The sequence below is a fragment of the Mustelus asterias genome, chromosome 10 (genome assembly GCF_964213995.1).
Source record: "Mustelus asterias chromosome 10, sMusAst1.hap1.1, whole genome shotgun sequence".
Lineage (NCBI taxonomy): Eukaryota > Metazoa > Chordata > Chondrichthyes > Carcharhiniformes > Triakidae > Mustelus > Mustelus asterias.
This window is the reverse complement of record NC_135810.1, coordinates 3,485,004-3,505,429: the sequence shown is the minus strand read 5'-3', so window position 1 is coordinate 3,505,429 and position 20,426 is coordinate 3,485,004. Positions and strand designations below refer to the sequence as shown.

The window sequence follows — 20,426 nt, the reverse complement described above, 5'->3', positions numbered from 1 at the left end:
AGAATTCGGCTTCAGACACCATGAAGTAGGCTTCATATTCTTGAGTATATCAACAGGAAATCTTTATTAACAACTCATAATTATATACATTTTTTTGATTTGATTTGATTTATTATTGTCACATGTATTAACATACAGTGAAGAGTATTGTTTCTTGCGCGCTATGCAAACAAAGCATACCATTCATAGAGAAAGAAAGGAGAGAGTGCAGAATGTAGTGTTACAGTCATAGCTAGGGTGTAGAGAAAGATCAACTTAATGCAAGGTAAGTCCATTCAAAGGTCTGACAGCAGCAGGGAAGAAGCTGCTCTTGAGTCGGTTGGTACGTGACCTCAGACTTTTGTATCTTTTTCCTGACGGAAGAAGGTGGAAGAGAGAATGTCCGGGGTGCGTGGGGTCCTTAATTATGCTGGCTGCTTTGCCAAGGCAGTGTGAAGTGTAGACAGAGTCAATGGATGGGAGGCTGGTTTGCGTGATGGATTGGGCTACATTCACAACCTTTTGTGGTTCCATTCCATGTAGTTTCATATATACAGTAGAGGGTATATAATGCAGGTACGGAGCTGACTACATCCTAGGTCTTTACATATTTCTGTTCATCCCTAGACTGACCCTGCCTCTGGGTCACACACCTTCTTACATCTTTGTGTAGGTGGTACTATACTAAATCCCACATTAACCCTATATGTACCAAACCCGACCACTATACCTCCCCCCCCGCCAAGTCTTTATCCAGTGGATATAGGTTACTTTAGTTTACTTCAAGTCTTACATTGCTGTACGTCCCATGCTTTTAACTTATTGTCACAACCTCAATGCTATTCTAACATTATTGCTATTACAGTATTAATATTAACAACAATTTTCCTACCCCTTGAAGTTAGATGTTCAGGCAGTCTTGGAGGCCTTATAGCCCTTCCACGTCTTGTTTGCTATTCTGTCGGGAGAGTGATAGCTCTGATGGTTCTGATCTGTGTAGTTGGCTGGAAGTTGGACTGGCACCTGGATATGGTTTCATTAATTTCTTCCATCTACCATGTCTGGTAGATCTGGTTGCTTTGGTGGTGTGAGGTTGTTGTTAATCTTGATCATTTTACAGGGTGAATGAAAAAGGATTACGTTTGCCCTTCTTCTTCCATTTGGAAACAGCGCAGGCGGTAAAGAAGGCAAATGGCATGCTGGCCTTCATTGCGAGAGGTTTCGAATACAGGAGCAGGGATGTGTTGTTGCAATTATACAGGGCCTTGGTGAGGCCACACCTAGAGTATTGTGTACAGTTTTGGTCTCCTTTTCTGAGGAAGGATGTTCTTGTGCTCGAGGGAGTGCAGCAAAGGTTTACCCAGGCTGATTCCGGGGATGGCGGGACTGATGTATGAGGAGAGATTGACTAGGTTAGGATTGTTTTCGTTGGAGTTCGGATGAATGAGGGGGGATCTCATAGAGACTTATAAAGTTCTAACAGGTCTAGACAGGGCAGATGCAGGGAGGATATTCCTGATGGTGGGGGAGTCCAAAACCAGGGGTCACAGTTTGAGAATTCAGGGTGGACGATTTAGGACGGAGGTGAGGAGGCATTCCACAGGTGAGCCTGTGGAATTCATTACCACAGGAAGTAGTTGATGCCAAAACATTGAATGCATTCAAGAGGCGGCTGGATATAGCACTTGGGGGCAAATGGGATCAAAAGTTATGGGGAAAAAGCAGGATTAGTCTATTGAGTTGGATGATCAGCCATGATCTTAATGAATGGTGGAGCAGGCCCGAAGGGCCAAATGGCCTCCTCCTGCTCCTATCTTCTATGTTTCTATGTGGGTCATTAGGAAGCTCCCTTAGGCTGAGGAAAGGTGTTCCTGTGGCAAAGCGAAAATTGAGTAGCATGTTCACTCTGTTCTTGATGGAGCATGATTGCTACAAGGTTCCAGCATCCCTGGTCCTGGCACACTGACTGGAAGTTGCCGTGTGTGCCCCGTGGTTGATGTGTCTACTGTACCATTGTTGGAGGCTCCTCTTCTGCCTGTTGATCCCTCTCTGGTGCCTCTTCCACTGGAGGTACTATGGCAATCTCGTGTGCAGTAGGTTGGTCTGACCATTGGAAACTTTCCAGAACCTGGAATGATAGAAGAGATTGCAGGTGAAACCACTGATTACCTTTCAGCGTTTGAGGATTTGGGACCATGCTGTTCTGGCTGGCTAATGACAGTGGTAGTCTTGACATCTTCTGCTGTCTGGGGGACATCTAGGACTATGTAGGCATCTCTGCTCAGGAGACAGAGACTGATTACAGACAAAGTGCATCAGCTGAAAGTTTCACTTGCTGCTTCATGTTGTATTCTCTCCACCGATCAGTGTTTCATAGAGTCATAGAGGTTTACAGCATGGAAATAGGCCCTTCGGCCTAACCTGTCCATTCTGCCCCTTTTTTCTAACCACTAAGCCAGTCCCAATTGCCCACGTTTAGCCCATACCCTTCCATACCCATCTTACTCATGTAACTGTCTAAATACTTTTTAAAAGACAAAATTGTACCTGCCTCTACTACTACCTCTGGCAGCTCGTTCCAGACACTCACCATCCTCTGTGTGAAAAGATTGCCCCTCTGCACCCTTTTGTATCTCTCCCCTTGCACCTTAAACCTATGCCCTCTAGTTTTAGATTCCCCTGTCTTTGGGAAAAGATATTGACTATCTAGCTGATCTATGCCCCTCATTATTTTAAGATCTCTATAAGATCACCCCTTAGCCTTCTATGCTCCAGAGAAGAAGTCCCAGTCTATCCAGCCTCTCCTTATAACACAAACCATCAAGTCCTGGTAGCATCCGAGTAAATCTTTTCTGCACTCTTTCTGGTTTATAATATCCTTTCTATGATAGGGTGACCAGAACTGTACACAGTATTCCAAGTGTGACCGTACCAATGTCTTGTGCAACTTCAACAAGACGTCCCAACTCCTTGGCAGAGTATAATTCCTTGGTGCTAACTTTCAAGCTCAAGTTCTGTAATAATTGTTTTTGAAAGACCTCATGTTTTTTAATGAGAACTTCTACTTTCACTTGCCATTCCATGTTTGGATTTTCACCTCTTCGTATGCCTCTTCGAGAAAGTAATTTTCTTTTCAAGGTTCCTTCCAAATGTGTAACTGTTTGCTTCAGTGCTGCACCTCTCAGCTCCCTGCCGGAATGATTTGATTTATTATTGCCACATGTATTGGTACACAGTGAAAAGTATTGTTTCTTGCGAGCTATACAGACAAAACATACCATTCATAGAGTACATAGGGGAGAAGGATAGGAGCGAGTGCAGAATATAGTGTTGCAGTCACAGCAAGGGTGTAGAGAAAGAGCAACTTAATATAAGAAACGTCCATTCAAAAGTCTGATGGCAGCAGGGAAGAAGCTGTTCTTGCTGGTGAGCATTCCTGAATCTCTGAAAACCGAGTTATCAGTTATTTCAGAGTGGCATTAAGTTCATTTGGTTTCCTACACGCTGTAATGTTTCCAAGGGACAAACTCGGACCTGAGGGATCCTTGTAGCATGTGAAGGGATTTCAACAGGTTTTCCTTTTCATTATGAAGCTTAGGTACTTTGTCGTGGGTTTTCTTGTAATTCAGCAGCCTCATTGAGTTTGTTCTGTCATTCTGCTGCTTAAGGTATTCCTTATTACATTATGCTGCCGAAGGGTTATAGGTTATTTTTAAATCTGATTCTGAAGGACAATTAGCTGCTCTTTATTTTCTTTATCAGTACTTATCTTCTGAATCTGCGTGTCAGTGTATAGCTTTGTCATTGCTGATAGCTCCAACACATAGTTCATAAAAGATTCACACAGAAAATGTTCACATCAAAGCTGAGATGGATGAATTCAACCTGATAATGAAAAGGATAACCCTGTACGTATCAGTTCCTGCTGCCTCTATTATCTCTCAATTAGATAGTTCCATTGCTCTTCTGGCCTGCTTCCTAACTTCCACCCTGCGTTATAAACCTTTGCTGCTCTTATCTGAATGAGCATCAAGTCTTATACACTCATTACCTCTGTGATGGCTGAGTTACACTGGCTCCTGGTCAGACAAGCTTTAATATCATGCTTTCATGGCCTCGCTCCGCCCCATCTCTGTAATCACCTGCAGTTCTACAAGTCTTTGAGAGCTCCATACTACTTTAATTCTGGTCTCTTATAAATCCCCAATTTTCAACACTCCATTCTTGGTAACCATTTCTTAAACTGCCTGGGCCCTAAACTCTGGAATTTCCCCCCTTAATCTCTTCCCCTCTCTCTCCTCCTTTAAGATTATCCTTAACACCTACCTCTTTAACCGAGCTTTTGGTTACTTGTACCAATATCGCAATCCATATGTGGCTCAGTATTAAACATGCTTTGATTGAAAACACTCTTGCGCCTTGAGATATTATGCTATGTTAGAAGTGTCATACCAATGCAAGTTGCTTTTGGTATGGGCTGCAGAATTATGGATGAGCTCATGTTTATTGAGAGTTGTAGGTGAGAGATTGTGTAAAATGTTATTTAAAATGTAAACATTATCATTTTGGATCTTGTCTTTTCACCTACCGCTAATGCACACTTGGGAGGCACTAAAGAGCACCTCAGTTTTGTCAATGCTTTGGTCATTTAAGATGTGCAGTAGATTGAACATGACTTTCTCAATTCCCTCCAACTCGATGCCCAACCAACAAATTTCTACCTCATCTGTTGGCTGCTGTGTGATGCTTGCTATGTAACAGCAGGAAGAAGGTGGATGAATAAGCAAGTTGATACAAATTCACCAATATTGTCAGTGTCAGCATAATTTCCTGATTTTGTTATCTATCTTAAATGTCTTAAGCCAATCAGCACCCTTCACACGTAGTATGAATTGTTACCCCCTTTGAAATTCCTGCATCTGTCCTGTTGAGTGCAAGATGAAAAGCTTTGGCAGCATGTCTCTGTTTTCAGAAATACTCAAGAAACAAGAGTGAATGTTTCAGGCCAATGACCTTTGATGAGAGCACAGATGCTGCCCGATCTGCCAAGTGTTGTCCAGTATTTGTTGTTTTTGTGTCAGAGTTCCAGCGTCTGCAGCATTTTGCTTTTGGCATTATTTCATGTTGGGTCAAGTTTAAATAGATAGTGAGAAGCTCATATGAAAAAGAATAATCTAAGGTTTGGACTAAAGACTATTATCTACATCAGAGGCCTCCTTTTTCATGCCACTGAGCATGATTCCAAATAGCTGACTCTTTTTTTTACAATATACGAGAAGAAATTCAGAACTAAAGCCATACGAAATGTAAACCAAGCTCTTGGGTTCAATTCCAGAGCATTCAAAGGCTGAGCAGAGAGAAACCTTGGTTAGATCACACTTTCAGTACCCTGCATAGTTCTGGTCTCCATGTTATAAGAACCCCACGCACCCCAGGCATTCTTCCACCTTCCACTCTTCCACCTTCTTCCGTGGGGAAAAAGATGCAAACGTCTGAGGTCACGTACCAACCGCCTCGAGAACAGCTTCTTCTCTGCTGCTGTCAGACTTTTGAACGGACCTACCTTGCATTAAGTTGATCTTTCTCTTCACCCTAGCTATGACTGTAACACGACATTCTGCACCCTCTCCTTTCCTTCTCCCCTATGTACTCTGTATGGTATGCTTTGTCTGTATAACGTGCAAGAAACAATACTTCTCACTGTATGCTAATACATGTGACAATAAATCAAATCAAAATGATATTGAGGCTGTGGCGAAGATATTTTAAAAATCACAGTGATGGTATCAGAACTTAGCAGGAAAAATCAACCAGGTTGGGCAAATCTATGATGCTGCTATTTTCATATCTTAAACTTAATAGTTCCCGAGTCATGTTATTTCTAACTTTATTATTTAGGAATACAAGTTAATCCGTAGTAACTTTATTGTATGCTAATGTCCGCAGGCTGAAAATAATTGCCACATTATTTTATGTAGTGCACAACTTTTCTGAATTTCTCAGTACATCATTCATGAGCTTTGCTTATTCTTTATAGGCTTCCTCTCTGCAATAAGTTTTTTTTAAAAACTCCAGTGCTACACCACAGAAATAACAAGAGTTAATGCGTTATCCTTCTGGTTAACACCCCATCCCATTCAATGTGTTCTGTAATTCTGCCAAGTAAAAATTAAGAATGGGACCTTCATTCAGCACTAAGTTTTGCAACCCTTTTAAAAATGTTATTAACCAAAAGTCTAAAGCAACCAGCGATGGTATGCATGATGGAGGTTTGGAACAATATGTTGGTGGTGAGGGGTATTGCTTGCACTCAAATAAACCTGAAAAATTAAAGCCTTGTATTTTTATATGGTGTAGAAATGTTAATTTAGTGTGAACAACAGTAATGCATGAAATTCTATTTTATAGGTTAATGCATATGGGGATTTATGACTCAGGCTGCATCAACACATCAGATCACCAGCCTGAGAGAGCCAGTGATGTTGTACAACTGTGGTCATAAATTCCCAAATAGCTTATTACATGGCAAACCTAAAACGATTTTTGTTTTCAAACCAAAAGCATTTAATTGCTAACTTAAAGAGAAACCCCCCCAAATTTTGAAGTACCGTTTATATTCCGAATGTTTATTGCAAATCTCTGCTTAAGTAGGTGTTTAAGCGAAAGTTTTATAATTATTTGCTTTTCTCTTCTGTTGAGTGTAGAAAAACGGGGTACTTTGAGTAGGTGACAGATAAATAAGTTACCTGCTTGTAAAGTTATATGTCATTCTAATAGGTGTAGACAAAAGTACTAGACCAGAATACGAGTTTTAAAAGAATTTGTCTCGGTGGGAGAATGACCCCTGTCTCTGCGTGACATAGTTTCCTTGATGATTTGTGTGTGAGAACCGGGATTCAAAAAGATATTTGCCCTGCTTTTAACTAACGTTCCGTTGTTGTAAGCATGAAGCAAAGGCATTGGAATTTGAAATAAGGGAATATCACATTTTTAATTTATAATAGACAAACAAGTGGACTTCAGATGTTGTTTTGAATGTTCCAACCTAAATAGTCACAATAACTTAAACACATTTTTGAAAGGGCTAATGCCATGAGTTTTTAAAAAAATCATAGTTGAGTTGGTTTGTAATTTATTTTGAAATACTTTTGAACGTGAAGAAGTTGGAATTAGGATGAAGATATTTGAAGCAGAGTAACCTGAATGGGTTTGATTTGATGTGAACAGCCAGGATGAGTGAGAAAGTTGAGAATATAACTTAATAATTCTGGAGGTTGGGATTGCCGGATAGCTGAACAAAAGCTTTTTTTTTTGGCTGAAGGATTGAACATACAAAATACAACTAGTGGTGCGACAGAGAGGAAATGCTGCAGTGTAAGTCTAGAGTTTGTTATCCACAGAGGGAACGACTGTTCAAAGTGCAGAATGATCACAAAATAAATCTTCAGCATTGTTTTGATTGGAACAGATTCATGCTATTTAAAATTCTTTTAATCCTGACCTTCCTTTGCGTCTGATTACACTTGAAGTTTTCATATAGTTTTTACATTTAAATAGTTCTCTTGGTAACACTTCAAGGATTTATTCATTTACCTGTCTGGGGACTTTGGAGAATAAAGATCAATTATTAACAAAATCTAACATTTCATTCAAATCGCTGCCACTTTATCCCATGTGTTTTAAGTGGGCCATCTGTCCAAACATCTCTCCATTTTTTTCTGATCATTTCCTCGACTTATTCATGAACCATGGGAGGGCTGCTTTGTAGTCTCCATGTAGCTGGTCTTGTCAACCTCCACTGAATACTTCTATATGCTTGCATAACATATCTTTCACGCTCTTGCAAATTCTCTGAAATCATTTCAGATGAATGACTGACTTCTCTAGTGTGCGTTCGTATGCAAAAACTGACCTCAGCTCCCACAAAACTGGCCACATTATTCTTGATCATTTTTGTGACTCCCTGCAGTGGAAGTTATGACTAAGGGTTTCTTAATGATCCTTTCACTGCATAGCTAAGCTACTTAAGATCAGAATTTACTTTCAACGTAAGTCTCTCTTTTTTTTAATTCAAAGCCTATATTTGATCAACAACATTGTAAGATTAGCGGACGTTAGAAAATTGTGCGTCAATTAATGTGCTAGATTTCCTTATCGCAAAGACAACTGTTTAAGTTCACTTTTCTTTTAAGGGAATTAGACCTTGAGAGATGAGAGTTATTTATAAAGGATCAGTGAACTAAACTTTAATTGATTTATAGTAAGGTCTTGTATGGCTCTAGATTATTTTGCTTTATGTGCATCCATATTACGGAGATTGATGGCAGGGCTCAGTAGGAAAAAGGAAATAAATTATTTGTCATCTCTCTGAAGTTGCCTCCATTGAGGTGTTAAATAATGGAAATTATATTTACTGTTTAATTTCAATTGCAAGTCACATTATTACATTGCTGCCATCTTATAGAAATAGTATTATTGTTATGCTGTGTTTTGCTACACAGAAACACGCAAAAGAGATTGAACAGTTTAGGCCTATACTCTCTGGAATTTAGAAGAATGAGGGGAGATCAAATTGAGGCATATAAGATGATAAAAGGTATGGATAAAGTAGACGTGGAGCGGATGCTTCCTCTTGTGGGGCATTCTAGGATGAGAGGTCATAGTCTTAGGATAAGGGGCAGCAAATTTAAAACAGAGCTGAGGAGAAACTACTTCTCCCAAAGGGTTGTGAATCTGTGGAATTCCCTACCCCAAAGTGCAGTGGATGCTGGGACAGTGAGTAAATTTAAGGAGGAGCTAGACAGATTTTTAATTGGTAATGGGTTGAAGGGTTATGGGGAGAAGGCAGGAAAATGGGGATGAGGAGCATATCAGCCACGATCGAATGGCGGAGCGGACTCGATGGGCCAAATGGTCTAATTCTGCTCCTACATCTTATAAATTTATGAAACAGACGTTCAGACCAGCAGGTCAATGTTAGTGTTTGAGTTCCACACGAACCTTCTCCATTCCTACTTCTCACTCTAACGACACAACCTTCTGTTCCTTTCTTTCCCTTGTTGCCTTTTGGATGAGACGTTAAACTGAGGCCCTCATCAGATAGGTGCAAAGGTTCCCATTTTGGGGAAAGGAGAGGGAGTTATCCCTCCTTTCCTAATGAATATCTACCCCTCAACCAACACCACATACAGATTATCTGGTCATTATTGCATTCCTGTTTGTGAGAATTTGCTGTGCGCAGATTGGCAGCTATGATTCCTACATTGCAAATGTAGCATTTCATTGGCAAGAATAGCAATTTGGATGCCCTGTGCTCACGAAAGGTGATATTTAAATACAAAATTAAAGCAAGGTATTGTGGATGCTGGAGACCTGATGTATCAACAGAAAGTGCTGGATTCAACAGATGCGGCAGCATCAGTGGAAAGAGAAAAGCACAGTTAACAGTTCAAGTTGATGATGACTTTTCACTGGAACTCTTTCTTCATTCTAATGAAAAGTCATGTTAGAGTCAAAACGTTAACTCTGTTTTTCTCTCCACAGATCCCGCCAGACCTGCCGAGTGTTTCCAGCACTCCCTGTTTATATAAACACATTTACTTCCTGTTTTCTCTCTCCATTGCTTTCTCAGTCCCTTGAACTGTCTTTCTTGTTCTGCCTCTCTTCTAATCTCATTCCCTTTGAAAGTTTCTCATTCTCTATTTTCTTCTCCAATTTGCTGTGATGTGTCGGTGAAAATTGTAATCGTTGTGTAGGAAACTGCTACACTTTGGAACAGCTCCATGCTTTGCATCAGATTTGATGCGTAAATGATTGATGGGCCGAGAAAATTGAATAGTGAGGGATTGAGCTTTAGATGTCATTGTTCCTGAGCTGGCAACAGTCAACCAGCAAAGACTGGAGGAAATAAAAAAAAACACATCTCCCCACTGCGACATGAGCCGGGGTCCCCCGATAAGAGAGAATATACAGATTAGGAGCAGGAGTAGGCCATTCGGCCTACTCCTGCTCTGTCGTTTGATAAGATCATGGCTGATCTGATTATGACGTCAACTCCAGTTTCCTGCCTACTTTCCTTCCTCCCCCCACACTTTCCCTAAGCTCCCTTGTCAATCAAGAAGCTATCCACCTCGACCTTAAAAATGTCCATTGATCCAGTCTCTCCAAGGAAGAGAATTTCACAGACCAATGACCCTCTGAGAAAAAATAAATTCTTTTCACCTCTGTCTTAAATGGGAGACCCCTTATTTTTAAACCATGTCCATTAGTTCTATGCCATAACCCTTAATCCTAGGCCCTGATTTTATCGGCATGATTTCGGGGTGGGCAAGGCTCACAGAACGACATTCTCCGTCGGCCTCGGGCGCGATCTTACAAGCATTGGGCGGTAAAATTACACCCTAGATTCTCCCACGAGGGGAAATATCCTCTCAGCATCCACCTTGTCAATTCCCCTCAGGATTTTATATGTTTCAATAAGCTCACCTCTCATTCTTCTAAACTCCAATGGATACATGTGCAACCTGTTTATTTGTTCCTCATAAGATAACTCCCTCATCCCAGGAATCAGTCAGGTGAATCTTCTCTCAACTGCTTCTAATGCTGTTATGATCCTTTTTCAAGTAAGGGGGTCAAAAATGAACGCAGTATTCCAAACATGTATTCATATCGTGCCTTTCGCAATCGCAGGATGTCCCAAAGTGTATTGCAGCCAATGAAGTATAGTCACTGTTGTAATGTCGGAAACAGGACAGCCAATTTGCACACAGCAAGGGGAGGTGATGGCCTCGTGGTATTGCTAAACTATTCATTCAAAAACTCAGCTAATGTTCTGGGGACTCGGTTTCAATCCTGCCACAACAGATAGTGGAATTTGAATTCAATAAAAAAAATTAGAAATTAAGAATCTACTGATGGCCATGAAACCATTGTTGATTATCAGAAAAACCCACCTGGTTCACTAATGTCCTTTAAGGAAGGAAATCTGCCGTCCTTACCTGGTCTACATGTGACTCCAGAGCCACAGCAATGTGGTTGACTCTGAACTGTCCTCCAAGAGCAACTGGGGATGGGCAATAAATGCTGGCCAGCCAGCAACGCCCATGTCCCATGAATGAATGTGCTTCTTGCCTGCTGGTTTGGGCTGTAATTGTCTGTGCAGCCTGAAAACAGAGCGATACGCCCCAATTTCCAGCTCCTGATGTTTTTATCTTCATCCTTGCCTTAGCTCATCTGCTGGTGAAACTCTCTACAACATTTTTAGCATCTCTAGATTCCACTATTGCAATGCGCTGCTGGCCTGTCTCTGATCTTCCACCCTCATTAAACTCAAACTCATGGAAAACTCTGCTGCCTGTGTCGTAACTCTCACCAAGTCCCATTCACCCATCACCCCTGAACTCACTAACTTACACTGACTTGGGATCCAGCCATGTCTCAACTTTAATATTCTCATGCTTCTGTTGAAATGCCCTTCCAGGCCCTCGCCCCTTTCTAACACTGGATGCTCTTCCAGCCTTACAACTCTCCCAGTTCTTGTGCTGCACCAGTTTTGGTCTTGTTTACATTTCTGACCTCCTCTGTACCATCATTGCCAGCTGCACCTTCAGTTATCTAAACCTCTCCACCTCTCTCTCTCTTGCTCTCTTACCAAAGATGATGTGGAGATGCTGGCGTTGGACTAGGGTGGGCACAGTACGAAGTCTCTCAACACCAGGTTAAAATCCAACAGGTTTATTTGGTAGCACGAGCTTTCGGAGCACAGTTCCTTCATCAGGTGAGTCTCACCTGATGAAGGAGCAGCGCTCCGAAAGCGCCTACCACAAAATAAACCTTTAACCTGGTGTTGTGAGACTTCTTACTCTTACCAAAGATGCACATCGTTAATTCTGGCCCAAGCTTTTTGGTCACCTGTATCTTGCCTCCATGTCAATGTTTGTTGATAATGGGCCTGTGAAGTGCCTTGGGAGGATTTTACTATGTTAAAGGCTCTATATAAATGTAAGTTGCTATTCTTCGCGTTGTCCTCAAGCAGTTAACGGTTCCTACCAGGTGAGAAGAAAGAACCCACTTTTGAAACTTGTTTTTGTGACATTGACAAAATCGTAAGGAATAATCTCTTTGAACTCGACATTGAATGAGTGTTCTGCATATTACAGATGAATTGTTCGGTGCCTGGAGTTTCTCTTGTTTAAAATTTCAACAAAAAATAGTCACTGCACGGTGGGGTGGAACTTTAACAAGCAGAGTTTACATTTGGACAGTTCATGCATGGGTGGGTCATGTCATTGACCGAAAGGCATTGCTGCGTTGCGATACCAATTTAGTTTGTTTGTATTAGGGTGTATTTGTAATCTTGTAATTGAAAAAAAATAAAAGAAATGAATTATTAATGCCTTCTCAGCAATCAATTTAACAAATGATGACTGCAGTGTTCAATCTTGTCTGTTACAATTCTAACCCCTTTTTAATGCACACTTCTTGGGAAGCGTAATATCCAAACGATTCCAGCATTTGAAAATAACCAAGCTTTCAAAGTACAGTTGGATAAAATGGAGCCACTGGTCATAATCTGAAATAATTTCTGACATATTTTCTGCTTGTGCTTTGAGAAGGTGTAAAACATTTATTTTATGTAATATTTTGGCTTTAATTGTACTGTGTACCGTGTATTGCCGTTAAATTGACATCTCAGTGGGAACATCTCTTCTGCTGATCTCAAGCTAAGGCAGAAGATTGGTGCAAAAACTAATTAAGCTATTAAAATAATAGCTGGTGATAGTGAACCAAATCTTACTCTTACAGACAATTTGAGTTCTCATTAGTACATGAATTTGTACATGAATTTGGCGCAAAGATGCACCCCACCAATGTTCAAAAATATTCCTAGGTCGTAATTGAAAATATATTTTCAGAGATATGATACTAAGGATGAAGTTAAGATAGAGATCAACCATAGTTCAATTCAATGGCTCAACAGGCTGAATGGCCTCCTCCTGTTCATATGTTCTAAACTGATTGGATAGAGTAGTATCATTTTGAAGAAGAACAGTAGATCTAATGTGCATTACTGCTGGCGATTCCAGTATAATCCAAAATTATGAATGATTAATGATTCCACAACTGCACAAGAACACTAGCTTCTGCCTGCCTTATACAAAGTTTGCAATATATTAAGCACTTGGAGTAAGGTTTCAATTCAATGCTATCAGTTGATAAATATTCTATTACGTGGATTATTTTTGCCTTGCGAGTAACAGCAATTGCATTATTATCCCAGTACCCAGTGTCCGTATTTTTTGTTTTCTAAAATAAATTTGATAAAGATTTTACCCAGAGAGTGGTGACACTGTAGAACTTACTAAAGAGGCAAATAGTATTTGTACATTTGTGGGAAAGGTGGATAAACACATTATGGAGAAAGGAGTAGAAGATTATGTTTATAGGGTGAGATGAAGAGAGAGGCTTGTGTGGAACATAACATTAACCTGGTGTTGTGAGACTTCTTACCGTGGAACATAAACACCAGCACGGACCAGTTGCCTGAATGGCCTGTTTCTCTTGTCATGTATCTGCAAGTTCTACAAAATACTGATGCTTACCGCTATGAAGCAAATGATCAGAATAGTTCTTCAGTTGCTGCGTTCTCTTGAATATAGCCCAGAATTGCATTCTCGTTTATTTTTTGTGGTGCAGAAATGCTTCTGGCTTTCAAAGAGTTGACTGTAAATGACGTTAACCGCAGTGATATGGTTCTTTGATTCGTATTTTGAAACTCAATGTCGAATACCTCAACAAAACTATAATGGGGATCGTTGCTGGAGTTAAACGTGTGCGCGTAATGATACGAATTTTACAAACACATTTCCAGCAATATCACTTATTAGCATTTGATTTTTTTTTAAACAGAAGTCTTGTTCTCATGGGGAGAGCATGTTTTGTTTTGTGAGCAAACTGCTTTCAAGTTTGCAGGTCAGATGATGAAAGAACAATTTCTTTCAATTTGGGCAGAAAATGTTTCAGAACATTCGCTGGATGATCGTTAATAAAATAAGACTCAAATTCAAGTGACACTTTAATAATTGAGTGCCTTTAATATATCCCTGTTATCCGAGTTTATTGAGCACATCTATTTCATCTTTTAGAAATAAAATGTTCTTCGTACTTTGGTCTGCAGGGCTCCTGCTGCTAAACAAGAACAGAAGAGCTGGGAGCTGTCAGTACAGCTGGATGATGGGGTGCATTCGGTTACTGTCTCACGATTAGGGTCATCATACAATGTAAGTTTGAAACAATATCTCTGCCTTTTAACCCGAGCATGAAGTTGCTAACAGCGCATTATTTGTCATCAACCTTCTTCAAGTGTGCTGCAAATTAACATTGCAGTTTATTGGTCAAAATTAGCTCGATACTTTACTTTAGTGTCTTGCATTCAGAAACCTAACAATTCTCACTTTACTTAGAGACAGCCACTTTCCCAGACTCTCACTGAAAGCTAAATTCATTATTCTGTAGCTTGTTGGGAGCGGAGAAAAAGCACTTCAGGAGTCACATATTACTGAGCATGATTTCCCACTTTCAAAGCTTGGGTTGGCAACATTAGTTTAACGGAATATGTAACGCTTATCATTTGACTGTAGTTAAAATGCAACAGTGGTTAGTTTAGGCACAATTTACGTCACTGTGGTTTCATGTTTAAGACTTGGTTGCTTGGTTGATTGACTAGACATAAGTTGAGAAAGCTAATGTTTGGGACCTCTTTTAAGATGAGACTGGCTCACATGGATTTAATTAGTAGGTCATGTTGCCAACATGTCCATGTGCTGCTACAGATTTCTCATTTCAATCACCCATAACTAGAAATACCTCACTTCAAATAGGTCTCTTCAAAGGAGGTTTTAGGGTTCAGAATTTTACTGGTGGTTTGATGTCTGAATCTTTTTTTACTGAGGAAGGTCGTGTGTTTGTTCAACTGCTTTTATGGAGAAAACATCTTCCTTGTTTAGTTGTTGAATACCCTCCTGTAATAACATCAGCCATTGGTCCCTTTTCTACTTCTGTGGAGCAAATCCCAAAGCATTAAAATGTAGGAGTTGTACCATAGCATCTCATTAATCTCGTTACCATAAATAACTATATTTTAATAAAAAGCTATACAGTCTTTTGAAGCCCATTTCCGGAAAGTTCACTCCCCTGCAGTTCAATTGTCAATTTGTTTTATGAATCCAAGATTTTTTGTCATTATTTTTATACTTTGGGACACAGAGGTTGTGAAAGGAAAGGAGTTATAGAAATGCAAACCTTTCTTTCTTTATATTATATATATATATAGTACCGAGATTTCTTCCTCCCATTTTGATTTGATTTGATTTATTATTGTCACATGTATGTACTGTATTAACAGACAGTGAAAAGTATCGTTTTTTGCGCGCTCTACAGCCAAAACATACCGTTCATAGAGAAGGAAACGAGAGAGTGCAGAATGTAGTGTTAGTCATAGCTAGGGTGTACAGTAATCTTCTACGCAAGCCCAGGTATATATACTTTGCTTTTGCAATGAAATACAATGTGTTTGACAACAGGGAAAATTTGTTCCAGACCATTTATTCAGTAGTTTCTAGAAACAGATACCCACTATTATAACATCCTGTGGATACACAGTGTACTCAGCTTGCCAGAGTCTTCAAGTGGTGGTCTCATCTTTGTGTTCAAATCTCTCCATAGCCTCTCTTTTCACTGATTGTAACTTCACTTGCAGTCCTTTGATATCTCTGCTATCTCTCCCCTTCTCACCTTTCTGGCCTCCCGCACATCCCTGATATTAATCACTCTACCACTGGTGGCTGTGCCTTCAGTAGTTGAGGCCCAAAGCTTTGAAATTCCCCCTTCAAACCTCCCCATACCTCTCTCTCTCTCTCCCCTCCTTTAAGATGCTTCTTAAACACTACCTCTTTAACCAAGCTTTTGTTCACTTGGCCTGTGATCCCTTTATGTGGCTCAGTGTCAAATCTTGTTTAATTTTTACTTTTGGAGGGCTATATGAATGCAAGCTGTTGTTGGAAAACTAATTGGTGTTTTTAACCCTTTCTGTAATAGTAAGATGTTAAGCTTGGGGCAGTTGATGTGCTTTGCAGATGCTTTGGGCCAGGTACAAAGTCGAGTCTGAACGTTGAAGCGTTTCAGAAAACAAGAGGGGATCTTATTGAAACATATAAGATGATTAGAGGTTTAGATAGGGTGGATAGTGATAGCCTTTTTCCTCTGATGGAGAAATCCAGCACGAGGGGGCATGGCTTTAAATTGAGGGGGGGTAGTTATAGAACCGATGTCAGGGGTAGGTTCTTTACCCAGAGGGTGGTGAGGGATTGGAATGCCCTGCCAGCATCAGTAGTAAATGCGCCTAGTTTGGGGGCGTTTAAGAGATCCGTAGATAGGTTCATGGACGAAAAGAAATTGGTTTAGGTTGGAGGGTCACAGTTTTTTTTTTTAACTGGTCGGTGCAACATCGTGGGCCGAAGGGCCTGTTCTGCGCTGTAATGTTCTATGTTCTATGTTCTATGTTCTAATTTTCATTGAAATATCTGCCATTCAGTCTGGCTGTTCACCATCGGAAAAACATTGCTGCCACCTAGTGGCCCTCTAAAAGAAACTCAACCCCACACAATAAACCAAGAGCAGCAACATTCAACAAAGCACTGGCTCGGTCCATTACACATCTGGATATGCAATGGGCCTCTATATTGAGTAGAGTGGGCCAGTGTTCCCTGGAGTTGAGAAGAGGTCATCTCACTGAAATTTCTAAGATCCTGAGAGAGCTTGACAGTATAGATGCTGAGAGTCTCGAACTCGGGGTCTCAGGAAAAGGGACCAGCTGTTTAAGACTGAGCAGGGGAGATATTTTAACACTCAAAAGTGTTAGAAGTGGCAGATGGACTTCAACCCAGATAAATGTGTCGTGGTCCATTTTGGCAGGTCGAATGGGATGAAGGAGTACAATATAAAGGGAAAGACTCTTAGTACGGTAGAGGATCAGAAGGACCTTGGGGTCCGAGTCCATAGGACTCTAAAATCGGCCCTGCAGGTGGAGGAGGTGGTTAAGAAGGCGTATGGTGTGCTGGCCTTTATCAATCGAGGGATTGAGTTTTGGAGTCCGGGGATAATGATGCAGCTATATAAGACCCTCGTCAGACCCCACTTGGAGTACTGTGCTCAGTTCTGGTCGCCTCACTACAGGAAGGATGTGGAAAAGATTGAAAGTGTGCAGAGGAGATTTACAAGGATATTGCCTGGATTGAGTGGCATGCCTTATGAGGATAGGCTGAGGGAGCTCGGTCTTTTCTCCTTGGAGAGACATAGGATGAGAGGAGACCTAATAGAGGTATATAAGATGTTGAGAGACATAGATTGGGTGGACTCTCAGAGGCTTTTTCCCAGGGTGGAAATGGCTGCTACGAGAGGACACAGGTTTAAGGTGCTGGGGTGTAGGTACAGGGGAAATGTTAGAGGGAAGTTTTTCACACAGAGGGTGGTGGGCGAGTGGAATCGGCTGCCGTCAGTGGTGGTGGAGGCAAACTCAATAGGGTCTTTTAAGAGACTCCTGGATGAGTAATAGGATGGAGGGTTATAGGTCGGCCTAAAAGGTAGGGATATGTTCGGCACAACTTGTGGGGCCGAAGGGCCTGTTTTGTGCTGTAGTTTTTCTATGTTTCTAAAAGGTTGTGAATCTTCTACCTCAAATACTGGATGCTCAGTCAGAAAGTATATTCAACACTGAGATTTTTGTGCATAAAGGGAATGAAGCGGAATGGGAATAGGGCAGGAGAGTGGCATTGAGCTAGTAGATCGGCCATGATCTTATTGAGTGGAGAATTAGACTCGAATGGCTGAATGGCCTACTGCTCCGATGAATTTTTAAAATTCATTCGTAGCTGGCCGGCATTTATTGCCCATCCCTAGTTTGCCCTTGTTCAGAGGACAGTTGAGAGTCAACCACATTGCTGTGGCCCTGGAGTCACATGTAGGCCAGATTGGGTAAGGACGGCAGATTTCCTTCCCTTAAGGGCATTAGTGAACCAGATTGGTTTTTCCAACAATTGACAATGGTTTCATGGTCATCAGTAGACTTTAAATTCCAGATATTTGTTATTGAATTCAAATTCCACCATCTGCCGTGGCGCGATTTGAACCCGGGTTCCCCGAACGTTACCTGAGTTTCTGTGTTAATAGGCTAGGCCATCGCCTCCCCATGAGACTGATGGAATTGGAGCTGGTCTTAGGCTTGTGCCGCTCCTCTCCATTCCCCCGTCCCAAATATGTTAACTGGAGGCGGCATTTATCCAGTTACTGATCCAATTGTGGCAGGTCTTTGAGAGACAGGTAATCTTTAAAGGCATCTCCAAATGAAAGGATTTGCATTGGGGATGTTGGCTGGTGAGCTATGCTCATTCCGTCTGTTGCTTCATCACAGTGTCAGTGCAATCAGCTGAAGAAACAAATGAGCTTCGCTGGCAACATTTTCACATCTAAGGTCATTTGTTTTAACCTGTGGTGCGTCCCAAGAATAGCCAGATTGCCATTGTTGATGAAAAATGGCACGCAAAGAAAATGGAAGCTGAGAAATCATCAGAAGGAAAGTCACGTAACTGGTCTAGATTTGATTGCATTTCCTTGTATAGTTACAATGTCCCCAGTGCTTCTAGATCTGGACCTTTATTTTTCCTGTTGACCCTGCTTGAACCAGGAGCTTTGGGGGTCTTCCAGCATCGTTAGCCGTCCAACAGATGCCGAACCGTTTTGAGAAAATAAACTTTATCATTACTCCAGTAAGCTTGCTGTGGTCTGAGATCTTTGCTTGCACATCTGTACTAAAAACTTCACATTTGACAGTTTCCTCCCCCTGAGAGCAGAAAGCACATGATGAAATTCCCCCAGCAGTCAGGCACTTTCCAGCTTGGGCCTCCTGCCCCACAACCTTCTGAGATCTCTGCACTCCTCCAATTCCAGCCTCTTGTCTATCTGCAGTTTCCTTCACTGCCAAGACCTCAAGCCACGCAGTTCCCTCCTTAAATGTCTCTGATTCTCTTCTTCTCCCTCCTCCTTTAAGAGGCTCCTTGAAACCTCTTTAACCAAGCATTTGCTCACCTGCCATAGTATCTCCTTATGTGGCTTGGTGTTTACATTTGATAACTCTCATCTAAAGCACCAACACCGAGAAGTACATTGTTATCAAGTTTTCTTCCTGTTTCCCGCCCTGACAGATTGAGAGGCTGATTGGACGCTGGGTGGGAAAGCTCGCAGTAGGTGGTTGCAGTCAGAGACTGGAGAAAGTCGGGACATGATAGTGTGGGAAGAGCTAGTTAGATCCAGGGGTGGGGCCAGACAGGGGTAGGGGAGGTGATTGTGGCAGAGGAATTGTGTGACGGGCTGGGGCGAAGGATTTCTGTTCCTCTCAGCCCACAAGCTGTGCTGGAAAAACACTTGCAAACTGTGGCTAACTGTTCTCACCTCCCTTTAACTCCCAGAATTCCTGAGCACAAGGAAACCCACTCTAAGCTGTTCAATCTGAATGGCTCCCAAAATCAAAGGAACAAGTGCTTATTTAAATATTATAATCACAGACTTGCCAACCCAGAATGGGTTAACTCAGCAGATCTCACATCTACAGCTGTTAAAGTGGAATTGGATTTCACCTATCTACCGATTTAATTACGCACCTCGTCTCGTCCCCCCCCCACCACTCCCCAGACTTCTGCAACCCATTCCCACCCTTTTTGATGGTGTTAAATTCCTCCCATAGGAGCATAGGAGCAGGCCATTCAGCCCAACAGATCCATGCTGGTGTTTGTTCTCCATACGAGCCTCAGCTTTATCCCTTTCTCCCTCATGTGTTTACCTAGCTTCCCCTCAGATTCATCCACGCACTTTGCCACGACCACTCCCTGTGGTGGCGAATTCCATATTCTAAGCCCTCTCTGGATAAGGAAGTTCCTCCTGAACTCCCCACTGAATTTAGCAGTGATTATTCTGTTCTACCTCTAAAAGAACAGTTTACCTCTGCTGTCCCAAGGCATCAAGCTTAACTGGGTACCAGCTTAGCCTCTTCCTATGCCTCTGGTTCCGGCAGCAATCTTTGTTGCATTTCCCGCCCTGTGACAAATTTCTCTTCGAAGACCATGGACTGGAGTACCTCACACATGGCACGGAGGCAGAGCTGAGCTGTTAGCTGTCTAGTTATCCGTGTTTTAAAGAGAATATCTGCTACTAATCATTGAGAGAGTCTGCAAAAAAACAAAGTGATTTGTGAGTTACGTTTGAAACAGGGTGAGACTCAATCCGTCCTTCGATGTTTCAGTAACATTCCAGGTCTTTTGTTCTCAAGATCTTATGAAGATGTTACTTCAGAGGGTCACTGTAATTCAGAATGTGAGAACAGATGAACTATACACAAA

General features: G+C 41.5%; 1 protein-coding gene across 2 annotated transcripts in view; it reads left to right on the top strand.

Annotated features, from left to right (window-relative positions):
• pcca (propionyl-CoA carboxylase subunit alpha) overlaps positions 1-20,426 on the top strand; it is a 374,693-nt gene that overhangs the window by 221,896 nt on the left and 132,371 nt on the right. For both annotated transcript variants that reach the window (XM_078221544.1, XM_078221545.1), the window contains exon 19: positions 14,156-14,258. In XM_078221544.1, the coding sequence (XP_078077670.1) occupies positions 14,156-14,258 (103 nt within the window). The remainder of the gene's footprint in view (positions 1-14,155; positions 14,259-20,426) is intronic.